The sequence below is a fragment of the Natrix helvetica genome (assembly GCF_964273705.1).
Source record: "Natrix helvetica genome assembly, chromosome: 1".
NCBI lineage: Eukaryota > Metazoa > Chordata > Lepidosauria > Squamata > Natricidae > Natrix > Natrix helvetica.
The window spans coordinates 344,977,421-345,001,882 of record NC_138548.1 but is presented as its reverse complement, the minus strand read 5'-3'; the positions used below and the strand labels follow the sequence as shown (position 1 = coordinate 345,001,882).

Genomic DNA, 24,462 nt, shown 5'->3' with positions numbered 1-24,462 from the left:
TGCAGAGCTATGGAATGATGCAACCAGGCTTAATTGCAGGATTTTTGAGAGTAGGGAAAATGAGAGATGTGACGCCTGATCAAGATGCAACTTTTGATAGCTTTAAAACTAAGCAGGGTGGATAACCTGTGGCCCCAGACCATGGAGACTGCAGAATTAAAAGTCAATTTCATATTATTAGAGATTCACGGTTTCCTGCTGATGTTCAAATACAAAGCCAAATAAGGGTGGGTTTTCATGTATTTACCACATAGGCTTTTGTGGTATTATCCACAGCCTTACAGATGTTGCTAAAGTTGCATATATGGCTATTATACAAGGTTAACAAGCAAGCTTTTCTATGCCCATATACATTAGGTTCACTGGGCCCTTTGATCATCTAATGAATAAATTTATTGGGCTTCCTACCTGTTGGGAAACTGCAACCTAGGCTGGAACGAGGGATCAAGTGAAGGCCTAGCTTAGAGTCCTTGCGCCACAAGAGGCATAAGCTTAACCTCTCCCAAGATCCATAAAGTCTTAACTGGTCATTTCCAAGAGAAGGCAAACCATCTGGGCAGCTTCTTGTAACTTAGGTAAAGAACAATAAAGTTGCTTTCTTTAGCTTCTATGGGTAGCTCTGATTGCTTGTGCCTGACACTAGCTACTCTTTAGTAATAAGCAGGTATACCATGGTGGGAACATTGGCAATTCTTATTCTATTGTTTTGAGTTTTGCTTTGAACTCCAGAGCCCCAAAGCTATTGTGAAACATGACAGCGTAGTGATTCTTAAAGAATAAAAAATATCAATAAATAGTGATGTATATTGATTGTACAGTGTTTATGTCATTTTAACCTCTGTTCAGTGTATTTATGGTTTTTTTTTAATTAGTAACCAAACCTTTTGGCTGTCTACCAAAGGTACAAGAAAGGGTAAATGGCAATAGATAGGTATAGGGCAGTGATGACAAACCTTTTGACACCAAGTGCCCAAACTGGAATGCACGTGCCAGAGTGCCGGAAACCTGAAGACCAGCTGGCCGGTGCACATGCCCACCGAGAGGCCACTGCGTGCCACCTCTAGCCTGCATGCCATAGGTTCGCCATCACGGCTATAGGGCCATCTTCGGGGACCCAAAAAGTTAAATTGGCAGGCATGACATCTGATTGAGGTTTTACCCCTTTTTTATATACATTGTGTCTGCAAAGCAGGTCAGAAAGGGATGGAGTTTCAATCATGTGTTGCGAGCGCTATCTGGACTCCCTCTGCACCAACAATGCTTTCGGTGTTCAGAAGCAGAAAATAGCCCAACTACATTGTACCAAGTTATTGTGACTAAGTCATTGGTTGATAGTTCAGGGTACTGCATGAATCTAAAATATTTAATTAACTTAGTAAACTATGGGCCAGTGAATTCGGTTGGTAGCATCCAAGTAATAAACATTACTTTTATAATAATTGTTTCTAATGATATAATAAGCATTATATTACTTTGTTGTTTGTGTGTACACTGAGACCTTATGCACCAAATTCCTTGTGTGTCTGATCACACTTGGCCAATAAAGAATATTCTATTCTATTCTGTTCTGTTTTGTTCTATTTCTATTTTACATATGGAAATCTAATTTCAAAACATTTGTCCAGAGGTTCAGAAACAAACAGGTTCCGCAAGGGGGAGACTGGTAGGGATATAATGTCACCCAAAATGTTATGCAAATTTTGTAATACCAGGTGGAAACTGAAGCTATTCAATAACTAAGGAAGATATCTAAGGTGATGTGGAGGCCAGACTGATAACAGAACTTCCCAGACCAGCTTTCCAGCAGCATAACCAGAATATCGAATGGGAGGAGTGTGCAAAATGTGGGAGATGCAGAATGTACAGCACATGCTAACAAACTATCCATCTTTCTGCCTTGTTAAGTCAAAGAGGACCCATTGTTCTTATTCACAGGTGCAGGGGGTGACTGTGAAGCAAAAAATAATAATACAACAATGAACACAATCATGTTAAAAATAAAAGCTCTCACCCACTACAGATGTTCATCCATTTTTTTCTCTCTTTGAATCCTGTTGAAGTTTTATACATTCTCACACTTACAGATAAAAAACATCTAGAATGAGCTAAAGAAAATATTATACAATAATCTGAACTGATATCACAGCTTTCCTTGCAAGCTTTACAGCTTTCCTATAAATTGTATATTCCTATTATTTTAATTCCTTAAGCATTTTTACATTGCAAGTCACATGTAAAAGCTATCTTGTTTATTCAGATACTTGGAAATCCGTAACCTGACTAGTGAATGATCAAACCATGCAATTTCAGCAATAAAACTAATAATGAGACGCAGTTTAGTCTAGTGGTTAAGGTCCTGGCCTAGGAACTAGGAGACTGTGAGTTCTAGTCTCACTTTAGGCACGGAAAAACCAGCTGATGACCTTGGACCACTCATTCTCTCTCAGTCCAATTTCACCTCACAGGGTGGTTTTGGAGGGCAGGGGGATAGAAGAAAGGAGCTTTTAGTGTATTCACCATCTTAATCTATTTATAAAGATAATGAAGGATTTTAAAAAATCTCAATAAAATAAATAAAAATAAAAGGCGGGCTAAATATCAAATAATGCCAATCCACTCTAATATATCTGGCTGTGTGTGTATGAGACCAACCATAACGATAAAATAAAGCGAGTTCAGTCTAGTGGTTAAGACACCCCACTAGAAAGAAGGAGACTGCCCTAGCCATGAAAGCCAAGCTGGGTGACTTTGTGCCAGTCACTCTCTCTCAGGCCAACCTACCTCACAAGGTTGTTGTTGTGGGGAAACTAGGATGAGGAAGATGTGTTAGATATGTTGACTACCTTGAGTTGTTTGTAAAAATAATAAAGATGGGATAAAAATAAATAAATTTTAAAAACTCCCAGAAAGTGAAAGGATGAGGCTTCATAATAATCACATGCCTATGAGAAATCCATAAGGATGAGAATACACTAATAGAACTACTTTTCATATTCAAGTTCTCCAAAAAAATAAACTTATTCAGTAAAATATTGCATAGACTCTTTAAATTAATTGCCCGCAGCTTGAAAAGCTTGACATTTTGTAAACCTAGAAACTGAAACAAAGGCCTATCTTTGGGGATGGTATGTTGCCAATCAAATATTTTTTGGTGAGGAATGTTTTTTTTTTCTCCTGGTAATTATACCAAGTATGCACTGGATTAAATGCTTGCTTTCAATATTACTTCTCCCTGGGAATTCTGCATTGTTTCAACAGCCATCTCATTTCTGGAATTATTCATACTTCCTCATTAATTACAGTTCCCATGTTTCTTTGAGAAACATTATGTATGAGTGAAATGACAAGGCAAAGCTAACGTAGTATGCTAATGGTGTCAGTTGGCCAATCTAACTTATTATGTACAGTATGAATGGAGATAACGTTGTTAGCAAAAGATCACTTGTAAGAACATGGGACAGTGGGTAAAATTGCACTGATGGCACAATCACCATACAGTTAATTGAAATTAGGCCTAACATGAGTTCAGTAGTTTAGCTTTATCTTCAGAATTAGAGCAGGAAGTGACTCAAGGATTGCGTGGAAAAAGAATGGGCAGGTATACTTATATACAAGGAAAGTAGAACAGAGCCAAGGAATATGGAGTGTATTTTAAAAATGGAAGGATGATCTACTTTTCTGAAGTCTGCAGATTGATGTTGCATGTTGGTTGCTATACACTCAAATGTGCCACTGAATGCAAGACCATTATATCATTTTTTGAATAACCAGTATTCACAGTCTGTTGTGTAAGAATCTTCTGATATAATAAATCTAAAGAAGGAGGAAGGACAAAAATATTTTAAAAGAATTCAGGAGTGGGAGGTCACAGATTTAAAGCAAGGCTGTGAAATCTCAAGAACTATTGCATTTTCCATGATTGGCCTCCAAAGCTAAACTAGAACAAAATATAAATTTAACTCACAATCATTCACTCTACTTTTCTCCAAACAAACCTGGGTCTAGGATATATATATTAATTTTCAGGTCCATATTCTTTGTTGTATCATATAATATTTGCTAGAAAGTATTTGCATTTTCATCCAATAACATAGCATTATTTATATATATATTTTAAAAATCTACCCATACATTCAAATGCCCAATCAGTACGCTTCAAACATCAGAAGTATTCCTTATACATATATCCATAAATACATTAAACAACCAAGGGGTACTTTCAAACCTTTGTCTTTCTGCTCCATTTTGAACCATTTGCAAAACATTCCATTTCATAGAATTGTACAGTATAAGTTTTGGAAATGACCTTGGAGATTATCTCGTCAAAACTACTGCTTAATCAGGAATCTACCATAGGTAATCCTCAATTTATACAATACAATAGTAGAGTTGGAAGGGACCTTGGAGGTCTTCTAGTCCAACCCCCTGCCTAGGCAGGAAACCCTATACCGTTCCAGACAAATGGCTATCCAACATCTTCTTAAAGACTTCCAGTGTTGGGGCATTCACAACTTCTGGAGGCAAGCTGTTCCACTGATTAATTGTTCTAACTGTCAGGAAGTTTCTCCTCAGTTCTAAGTTGCTTCTCTCCTTGATTAGTTTCCACCCATTGCTTCTTGTTCTGTCCACAGGTGCCTTGGAGAATAGCTTGACTCCCTCTTCTTTGTGGCAACCCCTGAGATATTGGAACACTGCTATCATGTCTCCCCTAGTCCTTCTTTCTCTTATGATCACAATTGAGTCCAAAATTTCCATTGCTAAGCAAGACAGTTGTTAAGAGAATTTTGCCTCATTTTATGATCTTTCTTGCCACAGTTGTTAAGTGTATGACTGCAATTGTTAAACTAATAACATGGCTGTTAAGTGAATATGGCTTCATCTTTGACTTTGCTTGTCAGAAGGTGGCAAACGGCGATCAAATGACCCCAGGACCTCCCTATCTTTCTACAAGAGCCTGAAGACATGATTCTACTGATTGGTCTTGGGACCAAATGGGGGAGTTCCACACTGGAGGTGCCTGCTAGTTTGATGGCAGATTCTATCTCCCACACTCTTCCTCTCTCCACCCATCCATCTTTTTGGTCATCATATAGATGTATTATTCTCAATGTGCTCTTTTGTCATTGTTTATTATATTGTTCTATTATTTTACTTTGGTTCTATTTACAATCCTTTCATTTTTCTTCCTTTTTACTATTATAAGCCACCTAGAGTATCCCCGTGGCAAGGTATGAGACAAATAAATAAATAACCAATACATACCAGTTGCCAAGCATCGGAATTTTAATCACATGACCACGTGCTGCATTGGTCATAAGTATGAAAAACACTCATAAGTCACCATTTTTTGTGGTGGTGAAACATTGATTGGTCATTAAACAAATGGTTGTAAGTCGAGGACTACCTGTACTACAGCATCCCTGACAGAGGGCCATCCAGGACTTCTGAAGAATTACTTTAAACTTAAAGAGATAGGAAGAAGCAGTCATACTTTTTGTTATACTGTACACTTATTCATTTACATGAATTTACATGCAATAAGTGTACAGTATAACAAAAGTGTATACTGTACACTTACTGCATGTAAATTCATGTAAATTGCTTTGTACGGCTTAGAGTTATCTTAAAAGCTGCTTAGAAATACATTAAATATTGCTTAATAGTTCATATTGTCTTTTGTGTAGTGTAATAATAATTATCAGCATGCAATGCTATAAAGTATTATTTATTTTATTTTTATTTAGTTAGTTAGTTTGTCAAACATGTACAAGATAACAGGTATAAGTATTATACCTTGTTATCTTGTACATGTTATACCTGTTAGTGGGTCATTATAATTGAAACTAGAAACAAAATTCAAGAAACAAACTCCCACATTATTTCCATTTATTTTACCTCATTTTCCTTTTCAAATGGATAGCTGTTTCAAATGTACGTGAGATTATTAGATAAACCATGTTTTCTTCAGTGCATAATATGCCATGTCCAAATGTATTTAATGATATAATATATGGGTACAACTCATAATCTTTTTATTTAGTATATTATTTCCTGTGTTTCTTTCCTTCATTGACTGATATATCTACGTCTACTTGCAATCATATGCCAATTGTAGGCTGATAAACAGATGGTGCATAGCAGATTTAATCAAAGCTTGAACAAACACATTTCCTGCTTATCTCATCTTCAGAATATACAGTATACCCTGTTTCCCTGAAAATAAGACCACCCCGGATAATAAGCCTAATCGGGCTTTTGCATGCATTAAAATAAGCCCTCCCCAAAAATATTGCAACACAGCAGCAGCCATGAGGTGACCACGCTCACTGCCTCTTGCACCCCAAAAATAATAAGACCTCTCCAAAAAGGAGGCTAAGCGCTTATTTTGAAGGTCAAAAGAGAATAAGATCCTGTCTTATTTTTGGGAAAACACGGTATTATAATGTGAGAGATGTTTCATCACAAAGGTATTCTACTAAGCAGAGTGTTCTCATATCAAGTATTCTCCATTCTCCAGAGATCATTGTAGTGTTTCTTGGCAATGGTAGTGGAAGGGCAGCAAAATAGTTCTCTGAACAGAAGACAATATTTCTACATAAATATTTTACCCATTCTTGGATATCCTCAGTCACAATGATTTCAAATTATCTGCCTGGAAATTCCTATCTTCAACAAAGGTTTGAATTTACTACTTGAATTCATTTTTCTATTTCTTTGTTGCTTGTTTTATGGGTCACAAATTTTGCATCAAATTACTTTTCATATGCCAGTAGGAACAGCACTTGGCCAGAATATCTACCATTGACATCCCCCACCCCCACCCAACACACACACACATATTATGGTTTATGGAGATTACAGTATATAATTAAAGGCTTACATGAAAACAAGGTAGGAAAATAGGACAGAGGAGGAAAAAAAGAAATGGCAGATCAGACCAAAAGTGGCAGAAAACGAACAATATGTGTTTTGGGAACAAAAAGAATAGAAAGCAGACGAAAAGATAAAAAAGGTTTAAAATTATACCCAAGTATTAAAGAGGCCAGAAAAGGTCAAATTCAATATCTTTATTATGGTCACGATATAGGGACGTTGTGCTGTACAATACACGGATGAAACTTATCATTGACAATTCATCAACTGAAATTGCAAGTTTAAATTTCCATACTGTAAATACAGTCATTTACAGAGCACTGTAATACCTAGAATAGGATTTTGTAAGCTGAAGCTTTTGTAGAAATTGCTTGTTTCTTTAATAAATACACAATAGCACAATAATAAAGTGGATGAACCATAACTTGGGCCAGGAAGAGATGAGAACTAGTGAGCTGTTGGTCCAACTAACTGTCATCTGCCCTTCAGAACCACCTCGGTCTATGGAGATCTAAGGCTACATTGTGAGGATAAACATCCCAGTTGAAAGAATAAGTGCCTTTTTAGACATTTAAAAAAAGTAGAGTTGTTCTTCAAAAGTTTAAAGCTAGTTAATAAAGAATATTGTCTTTTTGGGAGTCAGATGTCCAGAGAAATTGCCCTAAAAGCAGCTCTGGTTCCTACTACCTGCCTTAGAAACAGACCTGATTTTTTAAAAGAAATATAAACATAGTTAGCCCCTTAATTTTGGTATTATGTCATTACCAAGATCTCTCTGGTGGCCAACCCACTAGCACAAGCAATGAAGCAACCCACCAGTGTTAGGAAAACTGTTTTTATTTAGAGTTGCTACTTTGTTATACCATAGTTTTTAATCAAATAATCCTCAAAGCAGCCTAGTTTAAGATGTTAATTGCCTTACAAATTCATTTAATAATAAACTAAATTTTCCCCTAATAATCAGCATTCCCCGCCCCCAACTTATGAAATTTGGATTTCACAGCAAAGCAAAGATTTTGTTTGGTTAGAAATTCCATAAATATCTGCCAAGTCATTTGAGGCAGGATTTTCCTTATCCTAGTATAAAGGTTTTGCTCAAAGTGTGGCCCAAGAATCCCTGGGGGTCCCCAAGACTCAGTCACCCAGAGGTCTGTGAAATCAAAATGATTTTCCAGCTTGTGTGGAAAAATAATGACACCAAAATCCTATCAAATAATCAAGAGAAGCAATAGTGGCAAGCAAAGGTATTTGTCTTGATATGATAAATATCAATAAATGTACCCATCATCTTTAAAACTGAGAAGGGTCCTTGGAAGGGTCCTGCGAAGGGGGGGGGGAGGTTAAGAAACACTGGGATAAAAGAAAATGGCATAAAACTGGAGAGAGGAAGCAGTGAATAAATGAGGACGAATTAGGTATCTCTAGTGAAGGACCTTTTTCTCCTCAAACATTTCCTTTTTGCGTGGTTAAGGGTTTGATCATCTCTCGTTTTTGTACATATTGTGTATTTGACATAAAACCATAGAAAACGTTTGCTTCTGGTGCATTAGGATATATGACAGCGAACGAGCATGAGTTTAAACTCGAAAAAACCGGCGTTTTATGATGTAATACAATAATACAATAGTAGAGTTGGAAGGGACCTTGGAGGTCTTCTAGTCCAACCCCCTGCCTAGGCAGGAAACCCTATACCGTTTCAGACAAATAGCTATCCAACATCTTCTTAAAGACTTCCAGTGTTGGGGCATTCACAACTTCTGGAGGCAAGCTGTTCCACTGATTAATTGTTCTCACTGTCAGGAAATTTCTCCTCAGTTCTAAGTTGCTTCTCTCCTTGATTAGTTTCCACCCATTGCTTCTTGTTCTACCCTCAGGTGCTTTGGAGAATAGTTTGACTCCCTCTTCTTTGTGGCAACCTCTGAGATATTGGAATAATGCTATCATGTCTCCCCTAGTCCTTCTTTCTCTTAAGCTAAACATACCCAGTTCCTGCAACCGTTCTTCATATGTTTTAGTCTCCAGTCCCCTAATCATCTTTGTTGCTCTTCTCTGCACTCTTTCTAGAGTCTCCACATCTTTTTTACATCGTGGCGACCAGAACTGAATGCAGTATTCCAAGTGTGGCCTTACCAAGGCATTATAAAGTGGTATTAACACTTCACGTGATCTTGATTCTATCCCTCTGTTGATGCAGCCTAGAACTGTGTTGGCTTTTTTGGCAGCTGCTGCACACTGCTGGCTCATATTTAAATGGTTGTCCACTAGGACTCCAAGATCCCTTTCACAGTTACTACTACTGAGTAAGGTATCACCTATACTGTACCTGTGCATTCCGTTTTTGTTGCCTAAATGTAGAACCTTACTCTTTTCACCATTGAATTTCATTTTATTAGATAGTGCCCAATGTTCAAGTTTGTCAAGATCCTTCTGTATCTTAAGCCTATCTTCTGGAGTGTTGGCTATTCCTGCCAGCTTGGTATCATCTGCAAATTTGATGAGTTCCCCATTTATTCCCTCATCCAAATCATTGATGAAGATGTTGAAGAGTACTGGGCCTAAAACAGAGCCTTGGGGTACTCCACTGCATACTTCCCTCCATGTAGATGCAGTTCCATTGAGAACTACACGTTGAGTGCGGTTGGTCAGCCAGTTACCAATCCATCTGGTGGTGATGCTGTCTAACCCACATTCTTCTACTTTATCTAGTAGTAGGTTATGGTCTACCTTATCAAAAGCCTTACTGAAGTCCAAGTAAACTATATCAACGGCATTCCTCTGGTCCACTAATTTTGTCACATTATCAAAGAATGCAATAAGATTAGTCTGGCATGATCTGTTTTTGACAAATCCATGTTGGCTTTTGGCTATTACTTTGTTTGCTTCTAGGTGTTCGCAAATTCGTTGCTTGATTATTTTTTCCAGAATCTTTCCTGGTATTGAGGTTAGGCTGATAGGTCTGTAGTTTCCTGGATCTAATTTTTTCCCTTTTTTGAAGATGGGAACCACATCAGCTCTTTTCCAGTCCTCTGGTAGTTCCCCGGTGTTCCAGGATCTCTGAAAGATATAATTCAGTGGTTCTGAGATCTCGTCTGCTAGTTCCTTCAGAACTCTGGGGTGTAATCCATCCGGTCCTGGTGATTTGAACTCATCTAGGGTAGACAGGTGCTCACTTACCATTTTCTTCCCTATTTCAATTTGTGTTCCTAATTTTGTGGTGCTGCTTTTGATAGGTTGGACTGTTTTATCCCTTTGTGTAAAGACAGATGCAAAACATGAGTTAAATAGTTCTGCTTTCTCCCTGTTGCTTGTCACCTTCTTGCCACTTTCTCCTAGCAATGGACCAATTGTTTCCTTAACTTTTTTCTTGTTTTTAACATGTTGGAAGAAGCTTTTTTTGTTAATTTTTACTTTTGTGGCAAGCCTTTCTTCATTGTGAGCCTTAGCTTTCCTCACTTCATCTTTACAGGCTCGGGCTATTTGCTGATATTCTGCCTTAGTTATGTCCCCCTCCTTCCACTTTTTATACTTACTTTTTTTGTCTTTCAGTTTGTCAGATAGTTGTTTATGCAGCCATGCTGGTTTCTTTTGGGAGCTGTTGTTTTTCTTCTTCATTGGTATTGTGTTAGACTGGGCCTTTCTAATCTCATTTTTCAAAATTTCCCAAGCTTCTTGAGTTGTTTTCCCCTCGAGGATTCTCATCCATGGAATTTTTCCCAAGCTCTCTCTAAGTTTCACAATAACAAAAACACGTAGAGCAACAAAAGCAAGCAGATTTTAATTTCTAAATTAAAAAATGGATAAATTGGGTTATTCTTTCCCCCATCATCAATTGCTCGGAGGGGAATAGCTTAGAAATTATTTTGTTTTTAAATGAAGCGTACACTACGTGCGCTCAACAACAGTCCCTATTTGTGGCAAATCTCTCCCCGAAATAAACGGGCGCTCAACCGCCAAACGGGGAAAAAGGAAGGGTGACATGGACAACACTACTTCGACCCACAAGGGGGTAAATTCCCTATTTTAATGCTTGCCTATGCTATGCTGATTCCTTATAAGCAAGACAATTGCAGAGGAGACAAAAGATATGGCGTTACAGTCTTTTTATTTATCACGCTCGCTTTCTATTTCCTTTTATTGTTAAATCGTAAACATTCAAAATACGTTATCCTCTCTAAGGAGGCGGAATGGTTCGGTCTTCGGCATCCAACTATTAAAACCACACTGCCAGTAGATAGGCGTGGCTCGTTTTAAAAGGGAAGCTCCAACAGATTTTCCCTTGTCCTCGCGCTTGCCAAAACCCTTATTTTCCCGTCAATTCTCGCTTTGCCCCACCTTCCCGTCTGTCTTCGCCCCCTTTGATTGGTTCGCGTTGCGGCCGTTGAAAAGGCCCCGCTTTCCACTTTTGCTCTTGTGATCTTGCCTGTCAATCACGTTCAGAGCATAAAAGCAAGAAAGGAAGTAATTTGGATTTGGGGGGGATTCTGGCACCCTAATTCTTCGTTGTGCCTTTCCTCGCCCAAGGAGAGCTCTTTGAGGTGACAGGTGTTTCTTTTTATGAAGCAAGAATAATTTCCAGAAAGAAGGCATTGTTTTCTTCTCAATAGATGTAATTGAATCAAGGGTGGCTTTTGTGCATTCATTACACTTAATACTTTAGTTAACCCGTGGCATCTATTGCTTTTTACTGGTTCCTGCCCTGCTTAGAGTTGGGTGCAGTTTTGCTTTGTTGCTCTACAAAATGTCCTGATTGAATTCAGGATTTAGTGTATTGCTCAATTTTTATGATTTTGCACCCTGGCTTAATTTGGGAGCATAAAGCACTTTATAATGCTGCAGCATGAAATCTTGATATAGAGCGGGGCTCAAGCCTTCCAGGAATGGAAAGTAAGCGTCAATAAAGGGAGCTGAATATGCAGTGTGTGTGTTTCCCATATCCATGAATATTTCCAGGTGGATGAGCCAGGTAGGCTTGCATTAGTAGTGTGGGATCAAATTTATGTAATCTCAGCCTTGTAAGGGGGATAGAGAAAATCCACATTTGCTTGACAATGCAATGCAGAACACCTACACAATAACACATGCAGTTCACAATTAGTCATGCAATAGCGCCATACTGCTCCATTTAGAAAGAAGTACTATAAGGTCAGATTGCAGTCTATAATATACTATTGCAAAGTTGTTCAGGCAAACGGATTTATCAAAAGCATTTTTTTTCATAAAAATGGAAATGTGTAGCAGAGTTTCATGAATATTCACTCAATAATCCCATTGGTATCAGTAAAATATATTCATGAATGTGAATGGGATTACTGATGAGGTTTACAAAATGCACTGATTCTCTGGAGATCCTGGAAATTCTTTTACTGTGAAATACATATGACTAAAGTAGGATTTTAAGAAGACCTTAGACCAACAGTAAAGGTCTTTTGCTTGAGCAGCTTTGAAAAAGCACCGTTGGGGCTTGAGCAAGAAGTTGGATTGGAAGATCTCCAAAGTCCTTTCCAACTCTATTCAGTTATAACAGATTAACAGAGTTGGAAGCGACCTTGCAAGTCATCTACTCCAACCTCCTGCCCAAGCAGGAGACCCTACATCTGCCTCTACCTCAGATTGAACTCCTGATTGTGAGGCCCTCTTGAAGATACTAAGGTTATAGAAAGGAGGAGGAAAGGTTGTAGAAAGGAGGATGGAAGGAATATTGGTCTTCTAGTCTAACCCCCTGCTCAAGCAGAAGACCCTGTACCATTTCAGTCCAATCTTTTCTTTAAAACGTGATGGAGCACTCACTCACTCACAATTTCTGAAAGCAAGTCATTCCACTGATTATTTGTTCTAACCTGTCAGGAAATTCCTCCTTAGTTCTAGATTGGTTCTCTCCTTGATTATTTTTCATCCATTGCTTCTTATTCTGCCTTCAGATGCTTTGGAGAATAGGTTGGCCCCTTCTTCTTTGTGGCAGGGCTTAAATATTGGAACACTGCTGTTATGCCACCCCCTAGTCTTTCTTTTCATTAAACTAGACATACCGGTATTCAAATTCCTGCAACTGTTTTTCATATGTTTTAGCCTCCAATATCCTAATCGTGTTTGTTGCTCTTCTGAATATCCATACTTGTTACACATCTATGTTTTATATCCACACATCCATACATCCATCTGTTTTCTTACAATACATGATTTTTAAAGGAGGCTTGTATTTTATTTAAAGCAGTGCTTTGTTTTATAATATCACTTAAACCATGTTCTGATGCTTGTTTTAGTGTGATGCCAAAGGTGCCAGTGCTCTCACCAAACTGTCCTGTGAGCCTAGGCTACTTTACTGAACCTGAATCTCTGGAGGGGCAGTTACTGAGGCATGCTGCTGAGGGCAAGAGCAATAAGGCCAAGATATTACTAAAGAGAGGTAAATCATGTTTATTGTGTGGATCAGAGGTGGTATTCTGCCAGTTCTGCCAGGTTCTGGAGAGCCAGTAAAAGAAAGGGGATTTTGCAGTATCCTTCCGCTGCCACGCCCACAGAACAGGTAGTAAAAAAAATTGAATCCCACCCAGTGGTAGGTTTCAAAATTTTTTAGAACCTCTTCTGTAGGTGTGGCCTGCTTTGTGGGAGTGGCTTGCCAGCCATGTGACCAGGTGGGAGAAGCTCGCCAGCCATGTGACTGGGTGGGCGTCGCCAACTTGTAAAATGTGGTGAAACTCACTTAACAACGTTCTTGCTTAGCAGCCAAAATGTTGGCTCAGGAACTCTAGTATTGAAGAGTGCAAGTCTTAAAGCTGTCAAGTTACAAGACCCTTGAATCCCTAAGCCTTTAGGAAAAAAAACCCCAGGGGTGTTCAAACTTGACAGCTTTAAGACTTGTGGACTTCAACTCCCAGAATTCCTCCTCCAGTCTTGTTGGCTCAGGAACTCTGGCATTGAAGTGTGCAAGTCTTAAAGCTGTCAAGTTACGAGACCCTTGCACCCCTAACCCTTTAGAAAAAAAACTCCAGGGGTGTTCAAACTTGACAGCTTTAAGACTTGTGGACTTCAACTCCCAGAATTCCTCCTCTCGCTCTTCATCTTGATGATGTGTGGATGGGCGGGGGGGAGGGGGGGAGCTGGAACCGGTTCTAAACGGCACTGTAGATTTGTGGAACCTCTTCTACAGAAGAGGTTAGAACTGGCAGGAACCCACCCCTGATCCCACCACTGGTTACATTGTGTCAATAGCTGCTGTTTTGTAAGACTAAGAATGCTAGCTGGGCATCATTCATGTGATGAAAATAGAGGATATAAGCAGCAAAATTTATGTTTTATTTTCTATTCTATATTTCTAATATGGGCCAGGAGATTTAGTTGTAGTTCAATGAGCTCATTTTGATATGTATGCAGGTAGTCTTTGATTTACAACCATAATTGAGCTCAAAATTTCTGTTGCTCAGCAAAACATTAGTTAAGTGAGTTTTGTCCCATTTTATGACCTTCCTTGCCACAGTGAATCACCACCGGTGTTCAGTTAGTAATATGGTGGTTAAGTGAATCAGGTTTTCCCATTGACTTTGCTTGTCAGATAGTTGCAAAAGTGGTCACATGATTCTGGGACACTGCAACTGTCATAAATATGAGTCAGTTGCCAAGCGTCTGAATTTTGATCATGTAACTATGGGGATTCTGCAGTGGTCATAAGAGTGAAAAAGGGTTATCAGTCACTTTTTTCAGTGGGAATGGTCACAGAATGAACTGTTGTAAATTGAGAATTACTATAAATTTACAGTATTATTGCTGTTGTTAATATTATTAATTTATTGGCTGCCCAATTGTGGAAAACCGGGGCTCAATCTTCCCGGTTGGGCCAGAGGCCTTCTCCGGGGGCCGATTTCATAAGATGGAGAGTGAAGACACCACACAGGATTCCTCGGGATGAAGCCGCGCCCAGAGTTGCCTCTGGGGACCTCTTTTATTGGTAAACAAGGAAGGGCGGAGTAAAGGGTACATGCATAGGTTTAACACTACCATATTTGGTCACACTTCCTGTAATAGGTTTAACACTACCATATTTGGTCATGCTTCCTGTAATAGGTTTAACACTACCATATTTGGTCATGCTTCCTGTAATAGGTTTAACACTACCATATTTGGTCATGCTTCCTGTACAAGCATTCTATTGGTTTCTGGTGTCATGTGTACATTGGCTGCTCATCCTGGCATTGTGGTGATGAGATCCTTTTTGTCTCCTTTGTTTTTCCTCCTAACGTGGTTCAGCCTCCTTCCAGAGGCCTACACGTAGTGGAAAATTACCAGAGATAGTTCTTCTGAGCACATGTTTTTTGTTTAGCCCTTAATGGTGGATCAGATACTACTGCAACACCCAATTCCAATGGACATGCATTCAGATGTTTGGGGTTTTTGCTGTTGTTCATTGTCTATGCTTCTTTCCTTCCTGCCTAGGTGTGGAAGTCGATAGCCACAATACAGCCGGACAGACTGGTTTATATATTGGTGCCCTACTGGGACATGCTTCCGTAGTTCAGCTGTTTCTGCGCTTTGGTGCTAATCCTAATCAGTGAGTGATACAGAATTCCTAGAGAAACTAGTTCAATATTAATTATTCTTTTGCAGCATTTCTGACTGCAATTCTTCTAGAATAAAAATATATTGTAAGCATCCCAATGCATACATTGTTTCAGATATCTGCAGGTGTTCATTTCTTTAGGAACAATTCCACCATTCATACATTTCTCAGATTTGCAGCTACAGTCCACAGATAAAGGGGACTAGAAATGGCCTGGCTTTGCTGTCGAGATGCCTTTTTTCTCCTTCCAGCTAACACACTAACAGGTCTGTTGGAGGTGTCCACACAACAGCACTTTCACTCTCCTAAAGTGTTTTAAGGAGGGTTAGAGTGAAGACTTGTCCCTGCTGTGCCAAAGACAGGATTACATCTAATGGATCCGTGATGTAGAACGGTACATTTGCCATTCAGCATTAAGAGCAACATCTTAATGGAGGCTTTTGAACAATACCCTGTTTCCCTGAAAATAAGACCTCCCTGGATAATAAGCCCAATCGGGCTTTTGAGCGCATGCGCTAAAATAAACCCTTCCACGAAAATAAGCCCTCCCCAAAAATGTTGTAACATGGCAGCTGCCATGAGGTGACCACGCTCGCCGCCTCCTGCACCTCAAAAATACTAAGACCTCCCCGAAAATAAGGCCAAGCGCTTATTCCGGGGTTCAAAAGAAAATAAGACCCTGTCTTATTTTTAGGAAAACACGGAAGTTGCCAGTTTCTGAGCTAACCTTGTATCAATTTTCTCTAATTCAAACAAGAAAACAGATGAATATATTAACTATATATTAAGGCTTTCAAGTTAGTTTTGACTCCTAGCAACGGCCTGGACAGGTCCCTGCTATTTTCTTGGTAAGATTTCAGAAGTATGATTTGTTAATGCCTACTTCCTAGGGCTGAAAGTGACTGGCCCAAGGTCACCCAGTTGGCCTTGAACCTAAGGAAGAACTGGTCTCCTGATGTCTTAACCACTATACTAAACTGGCATCTGCCGGTTATAAATTACATTATATGCCTCTAGTGATTCAGACACAATCCCAGGAAAAGCAACATCTGTTTTGTTCCCAAAAGATGCCGCTTATGTGTTCTCATTCACCACCCCAAACTCATTTTGTTCTTCAGATCCAGAACACTGCCCAGCCCTATAGTTTATGCCATGTTTCCACAGTACAAAAGATATCTTAGCTTAAGAAGCCATTAAGCCCAAACTATTGTCATACCAACTCCTGTTGAATCATCCGTGATCATGAACACTGACAGTTGGTAAATTAGCCCATTCGTCTGAAGAGCTGAAGAAGCTTCTTGGATGAGAAGCAAAACGTCTACAAAGAAAAACCAGAAAGTCCAGTTGCCTTTTGAAAAAGCACCTTTGGGAACACCTTTGACCTGGATGACTGAGAATTTCCATAGACTTTTAGCCCATTCACCACAAATGAGATTCGTTTGAACTTAGTTGTTTTTTGTAGTTGATACCCTAAACCTCTTCCTTCCCTTTCTATTCTATGAATCTCAGTCGTTGCTATGATGGTAGCACTCCAGTCCATGCAGCTGCATTTTCTGGTCACCCAAGACTTCTCCACAGTATCCTGCAAGCCGGAGGTGATTTAAGATTCCATGATCAAAAGGGTCGGACTCCTAAGGACTGGGCCCAGCAAGCTGGAAGTGAACAAAATGCAAAGGTATAAAGTTCATAAGGCTAATATGGATATAATTCTATGAACCGTGTTAGCCTGCTAGAAAAACAAAAGATTCTAATCTAATAGTAACTAATTAAAGCATTGGGGAGTTTTTTCTGTGTTGGGAAGTTCACTGCTTTTACAAAATTGTGCAGAGACATAGTTGCAGGTAGTCTTTGATTTACAACTACAGTTGGGACCAGAATATCAATTGCTAGCAAAGTGGCTGTGAAGTGAGTTGTGCCTGATTTTATGACCCTTTTGGCCATGGTTGTTAAGCAAATCATTGCAGTTGTTAAGTGAGTCATGTATTTGTTAAACAAATCCTTCTTCCCCCATTGACTTAGCTGGTCACAAGTTGGCAGGGAAGGTTGCAAAATAGCAATCACATGACCCTGGGATGTTGAAACTGTTGTAAATATATGCTGGTTGCCAAACATCTGAATTTCAATTACAGATAGTCCTCGATTTACAACAGTTCATTTAGTGACCATTTCAAGTTACAACATAACTGAAAAAAGTGAACTATGGCCGTATTTCACAGTTGTGACCCCAGCCATGTGATCAAAATTTGGATGCTTGGCAACTGGTTCGTATTTATGACGGTCACTGTGTCCCCGTGTCATGCAATCCACCTTCTGACAAGCAAAGTCAATGGGGAATCCAGATTCACTTAACAACCATGTTACTCACCTAAGCACTGCGGCGATTCACTTAACAACTATGTCAAGAAAGGTCGTAAATTGGGGCAAAATTCACTTCATAACTGCTTCCCTGAGCAACAGAAATTTTGGGCTCGGCTGTGGTCGTAATTTGAGGACTCTGTGGATTCTTGACAGTTCTAAATGAGGACAGGTTATAACACTTCTTTCCATGCGCTGTAACTTTGAACAGTCACTAAATGAATGGGTATATGTCGAGGATTGCCTGTTGATATACTGGTGGCCATTTTGGCTTCTTTGCTGGATGCAGAGGTATGAGCACTGCTCTTCCCCTAACAATCCGCTTACTTAGCAAGTGTGTAGTTTATGATACCCAGCTATTGGATTAGGTACAAGGATTTTACCGAATGTGGTCCCCTGTCTTTCTATTGCTTCTAGGTCATGGACATCATACAACAGTACTATGCTCAGATGACAGCACAGGTGCAGCACGGAGATCAGTCACTGTATTCAAAAAGTCTAGGAACATCTTCACGCAGTTTGCGTTCTTCTTTCACCTCACTTTTATCTACCTCCTTCTGGTAACTTTATTCCCTGGTTGGTTTTAACCCCAAACCTATTAAAGCAGAAGATTATATAACAAAAATCATGGTTTGAACTGACCAAATACATAGTTCTCTCGTGTAATATGTCCCAGTGAGTATATATTTGTTTATCTACACTGACAAAAGAAAAAAGTGCAGCACATCAGGATAGTACATGTCAGAATTTCCCATCCCATAAATAAGCTGTGATCATTTCTTTCAAAACTCTCAAGTTCCCAAAACTTCATGTTGTTGCAAAGTCAAACCAAAAATATGCACAAAACATTATCCCACATCGTTTCTTCTAATTCCTTGAAGTCACAATAAAGGGTTTAAGGGTTATCTCCTGGTGACATTTATTTAGTTATTACCCTGTTTCCCCCAAAATAAGACCTCCCTGGATAATAAGCCCAATCGTGCTTTTGAGTGCATACACTAAAATAAGCCCTCCCCCGAAAATAAGCCCTCCCGTAAAATATTGCAACACAGCAGCAGCCATGAGGTGACCACACTCGCTGCCTCCTGCACCTCAAAAATAATAAGACCTCCCCGAAAATAAGGCCAAGTGCTTATTTCGGGGGTCAAAAGAAAATAGCCTGTCTTATTTTCGGGGAAACACGGTATTTAACGTCAGCACTTGCAAAGATATAATTTCTTTCAGGTGCAAACCATTTGAACAAAAAGCTTAGGGCAGTGCAGACCTAAAAACTGATCTGAAGAAATATTTCAGACTTCACGTGAGCAAAGCACTTTCAATTGTTCATGAAAGCACCCATATCATTTTTCCATACCAAGAAAATAGATTACACCTTATAGATTTTTTTTCCTTGCCGGCAAGAAAAACTGTCCATTTCCTTTACTTTTATTGAAAGTTCAAAAGAATGTATCCTAAAAGAATCCTCCCACCTCTCTTGTAGGTATCGGGACTGTCCCCAAATGTTTGCAAATGTGAAGAAGCCATTTGTTGGATATGGACATGTAAGGACATTTATTTGAATAATGTAATTAACTGCAGAGGGAAGGGCAGGTGCTAATCTATAAAGTGCAAAGCTGAGCTGCATACTTAATTTGTTCATTCCCCCCCCCCCCAGCTCTATCCCAGTAGATATGAGCAACCACGGATGGCTGCCTTCCTAGCCATTGCTGATAATAACGAACTGATCAGAGGACAAGGAGAGGCAGATTGGAGTTATCAGAATGGACCCTTTACACTCATGAGGAAGTAAAGCTGTATTTTGAGTTGCTATTTATAGCCCCTTGTGATTTGTTCCTTCCCACATTTTTAGAATAATGAAATGTAACCTTATGATAACTTGGAAGATCCAGTTCAAAGAGGAGCAGTTACATATAGTAAAAGTCTTCTGAATTAATAATGAATCCATGGTGACTTATGTCATCATATGCTTCCGTGATCCATCTTTAATATTTCCCATCTCATTCAAGTTCAGAATATTGTTGGCAAGCTTTGACATTACACTGAACTTCCAAGAAGAGAGTAGAAATACATACTGTACGTATCTAAAAACAGGGAAGCAGAACCTGAATATGCAGCAACTTTACATAAATAGAGATGTGTAGCTTGGTAGTCTGGGAGAAGTGATGGTTTGCAAATAAAGCCAACTGAGGAGTTATGATTCTACCTCTTCATTTCACCATTTTGTGGAGAAAAGGATTGGACTTTTAACTCCAATTCTTCCATTTTGACCTCTGTTCCTAGCTTGCTATGGAACGGACAGTTGGTTACTGTGAGAAGCATCAAGCCAGAGGCACATCCCAACTGCAGCAAAGCACGTCGCACCATGGATTTGCTCCTAGCTGAACAAGAGCACTGCAGGTAATTCCAATTTGTGGGCATCAGGGATATGATGGATCAAAGAAGGATATGGTGAGGTGATTTATTTATTCAGGCTTTCCTGGTTACAGTCAAGAGATGTGATCTGTGCGGTTGTTCAGAGTAGATATGGTGTTTAACATGAGTCTTGTCTTTCCTGTAGCCAACTTCGCCATCCCTATCTACTGCTCCTCTTAGCTGTGAGTCCATCCATGGATCTCGAAACTATCCAGCTTGTCTTTGAAAGAGTAGAAATGTGCTCCCTCTACTATGCCTTGCACTGTGAGGTAAGTGGGACAGTCAGGAAAGTAGGCTGCTCTTCTCACTACCCAGAACTAAATCCTTCCTTCCCTTCTTACCTTCACTGCAGAATCCTAGCTCCCCAGCGTCCTCCGCTACAGTGCATCTGCTCCTCCAAGTCTCTGAAGCGCTTTTGTTTCTGCATTCTCGAGGCTATATCCATCGGGCTGTGACCTCTCACGCCATACAGTTGGTGAGACCTGGCCTTGCCAAGCTCAGTAACCTTGAGTACATGCAACAGAGGTTAGTTGAAGCAAGTGCAACTGTAGTTGTTCGGATAGGGTTTTGCGGGAATCTTGACGGAATGGATTCTGTTTCAGGAGAGAGAAACTCTGTTTAACTTGGCCTATCCCACCACCTCCGCCTCTCTACAACTGGTTACCCTTGGAAGTCATCAGAGACCGATCAGCCTCTGTGAAGTCTGACTTCTACAGTTTCTGCACAGTAATTCAGGAAATCTTCACAGGTCAGTTTGGGATATTAGTAGAAAAGCACAGGTAGCATGAAATTATCAGCAACCCATGAATTGTGCAAAGTAACTTCACTGCAAATAAATTATGTGAACATGTTACCAAAAATGCAATCTATTAAAAATGCTTTTTTTCCCCCAGAAAGATCACGTCGGTTTTAACCTTAATTATGTTTAAAATAGGGCTGCTGGAATCAGATTTAAATTAGGCATGCCATATTCTGTATAGCCACATTTGGAGATTTAGATCCATTTTAAAATTGTACAAACAAGCTCTAAAAATGACCAATTAGAAACAGTCCTAAGGACTAGAATTTAGATGCTCCTTTGATCTTTTTTGTTTATTACTGCCTTCCTGTGGAGAAATCTTCTTTACCGGATTCAATTTCTTCTATCTATTTTTTAAGTGTGGTTTCAACTATTGGATTATTGATTAATGATTCAAACAACAAGATCTTTATAATAATTAGTATCTGCAGGCTTTCAAAATCATTCAGAAAAAAATGCATTTTCTATTGTTCATAAAAGCAAATAAATCCACATGCGTTTGAAAAAAGATGCAGCTGTAAGAATTGCAGTGAAATTATGCTGCTTTAATAATTCATTAAAGGTGTTTCAAATTGTTTTTGGGCGCAAGCTTAGTAATTATAGCTAGCAGAATGCTGTGGTGATCAAAACAATCAGGCTTATATATCAAGCAATGCATATTTTCAGGGGAAATGCCGTGGGATGGATTGGATGGCCTCGACGTGAAAGAAAAAATGGAGGGAGGGCAGTTTCTCTTAACTGATGCCCGTGTCCCTGAGCCATTTTATGAGGTGGTCAAAAGTGGTACAGCTTTGAAAGAACGCGAGCGGAGAGGCACTTTCCCTGACTTACGCTACTTACTGCGGGCAGCCCAACAGGTAAGATGCTCAACGGTTTACATTTTGAGTTATTCCTAATCCTACTATCTGCACCACTGATGAAAGTATGGGCCTTTCCTCACTAATAGAAAATTACCAGACCAGAAAAAAGGAAAGAGGAGTAGTAATGTAAAAGACATTGAACCTATGTATTGAGAAGGTCTGAAGGTCCAGTTCAGATGATCATTCACACGTTTCGTCCTTAAAGGCTTCAGCAATGCCTACCAATAGCAATAACGCTTAAACATATATACCGCTTCACTGTGCTTTACAGTCCTCTCTAAGCAGTTTTCAGAGTCAGCCTATGGCCCCCAACAAATTGGGTCCTCATTTTACCCACCTCGGAAGGATGGAAGGCTGAGTCAACCTTGAGCCTTGTGAGAATCAAACTTCTGACAATCCGCAGTCAGCAGAAGTAGCCTGTAGTACTACTGCAGTACTGTTTTGGGCCCAGTACTCTTCAACATCTTCATCAATGATTTGGATGAGGGAATAAATGGGGAACTCATCAAATTTGCAGATGACACCAAGCTGGCAGGAATAGCCAACACTCCAGAAGATAGGCTAAAGATACAGAAGGATCTTGACAAACTTGAACATTGGGCACTATCTAATAAAATGAAATTCAATGGTGAAAAGAGTAAGGTTCTGCATTTAGGCAACAAAAACAAAATGCACAGGTACATCATAGGTGGTACCTTGCTCAACAGTAGTAACTGTGAAAGGGATCTTGGAGACTGGAGACTAAAACATATGAAGAACGGTTGCAGGAACTGGGTATGTTTAGCTTAAGAGAAAGAAGGACTAGGGGAGACATGATAGCAGTGTTCCAATATCTCAGGGGTTGCCACAAAGAAGAGGGAGTCAAACTATTCTCCAAGGCACCTGAGGGTAGAACAAGAAGCAATGGGTGGAAACTAATCAAGGAGAGAAGCAACTTAGAACTGAGGAGAAATTTCCTGACAGAACAATGAATCAGTGGAACAGCTTGCCTCCAGAAGTTGTGAATGCCCCAACACTGGAAGTCTTTAAGAAGATGTTGGATAGCCATTTGTCTGAAACGGTATAGGGTTTCCTGCCTAGGCAGGGGCTTGGACTAGAAGACCTCCAAGGTCCCTTCCAACTCTACTATTGTATTGTATTGTATTACACTCTAACCACTTCGCCATCACGGCTCTACTAAACCATATTTGCCTTCCTGAATTCTAGTTCTGGTTCTTCCTACACTCTGCATTTGCAAACAGAGACTGGAATCTTTGAGTCACATAATTTATCTGATTCCTTCTTGAATTAATGTATTCATCATTAGGCTGCTTCATATCTTGCCCAGCCATCCAAGCCCCATTCTCAATTCTTATCGTTGCATTGTTTCTACACTCGCTTTGCCCTCTTCCACAACATTTAAGCCCTTGTAAAGAGGTCTATCTATTACTGGTGACCTAACCATCTCTGACAATTGGTATAGGATCTCCTGCTTAAGCAGTGGTATTGGAGTAGAGGACCTCCAAGATCCCTTCCAAGTCTGTTATTCTGCTGAGAAATGTAGCGAATTTTACCTTCACTATGACTTTCAGAAGCTTTCTGTTTAAGGGGAAAAACACAAATACTGGTACAGCCATGGCCCCTTTTGTCATATACAGTGCTTAAGTTTCTTTTTAGGAAAGAACAAGACACTGTTGGGTCTCTTTTTTAACTTTTATTGATCAGGAATAAAAATCATAAGCAGTATTACTTTTACAGGGTGCCGCGGGAGATTTTCCTTTCCTTTCATCAACAGCATCATGTCCAAAGAAGCTTTGCATATGGGCAGGACAAATGGTGTCCACTCAAGACCCTGTACCCATCATTCCTGAAGGTCAGTTTCATGGATGGTAGTAGAACTACAGCATGCAAAAAGATGTTAGCTTCATGGATTCCAATGTAAATCCAGAGGCCAAACCTAAGTAAATGTTGGTTTTGAGAATGCGTGTTATAATCTATAACAGTGATGGCGAACCTTTTTTGGCTCGCGTGCCAAAAGCGGGGGGTACGCAGGGGGGTCGTGCGCAGGTGTGCCACACCCATAATGCAATGCACACAACCCCAGCGTGCATGCGTGCATGACCAGTGCTCTCCCCCCACCCCCATTTTCGACGTGCTTTTTTCGCCCTCCCCGGGCTCCAGAGGCTTGATAGGAGGGCGAAAGCAGTTTCCCCCGCCACCCCAGAGGCCCTCTGGAGGGCTCAAATCGGCCCCACGAACAAACCGGAAGTATGTTTCCAAATTCCAGTTTGCCCATAGGGCCAGTTATTTGCACTCCGGAGGCTTCAAGGAAGCTTTCGGAGGGCAAAGAATGGCTCAAAAGAAGGCCGAAGTCAGTGTACTGGCAAGCTGACAGGGCAACGCCTCGCGTGCCCAGACAAATGGCTTCGTGTGCTACCTGTGGCACGCGTGCCATAGATTCGCCATCACGGATCTATACGCAGATGTGAATTTTAAGTTGAGTCACTAAATGAGTTCACCTATAATATTAACTCATAGCCTATTTTAGCCACAATTGTTGACTCACTTATGAAACAAGCCAGAATCTTTACTGTAGATGAGCAAAGTGTCATTGCTTCTTTACATGCACATAA

The 24,462-nt window shown here is 39.9% G+C and overlaps 1 protein-coding gene across 5 annotated transcripts in view; it reads left to right on the top strand.

Moving 5' to 3' along the window:
* The first annotated feature begins 6,537 nt into the window (after positions 1–6,537).
* LOC309384185 (inactive serine/threonine-protein kinase TEX14-like) overlaps positions 6,538–24,462 on the top strand; it is a 29,493-nt gene continuing 11,568 nt past the window's right edge. For 2 of the 5 annotated variants that reach the window (XM_081937405.1, XM_081937404.1), the window contains exons 1-13: positions 6,538–6,677; positions 13,134–13,276; positions 15,301–15,415; positions 16,934–17,099; positions 18,197–18,339; positions 19,260–19,320; positions 19,434–19,564; positions 20,060–20,176; positions 20,337–20,460; positions 20,544–20,716; positions 20,794–20,939; positions 21,657–21,847; positions 23,588–23,702. In XM_081937405.1, coding sequence (XP_081793531.1) covers positions 6,634–6,677; positions 13,134–13,276; positions 15,301–15,415; positions 16,934–17,099; positions 18,197–18,339; positions 19,260–19,320; positions 19,434–19,564; positions 20,060–20,176; positions 20,337–20,460; positions 20,544–20,716; positions 20,794–20,939; positions 21,657–21,847; positions 23,588–23,702 — 1,669 coding nt within the window. In that variant the 5' untranslated portion in view covers positions 6,538–6,633. Of the gene's footprint in view, positions 6,678–11,299; positions 11,332–11,597; positions 11,837–13,133; positions 13,277–15,300; positions 15,416–16,933; positions 17,100–18,196; positions 18,340–19,259; positions 19,321–19,433; positions 19,565–20,059; positions 20,177–20,336; positions 20,461–20,543; positions 20,717–20,793; positions 20,940–21,656; positions 21,848–23,587; positions 23,703–24,462 lie in introns of those variants that run through there. The other 3 variants (XM_081937408.1, XM_081937407.1, XM_081937406.1) reach the window with 3 other exon arrangements.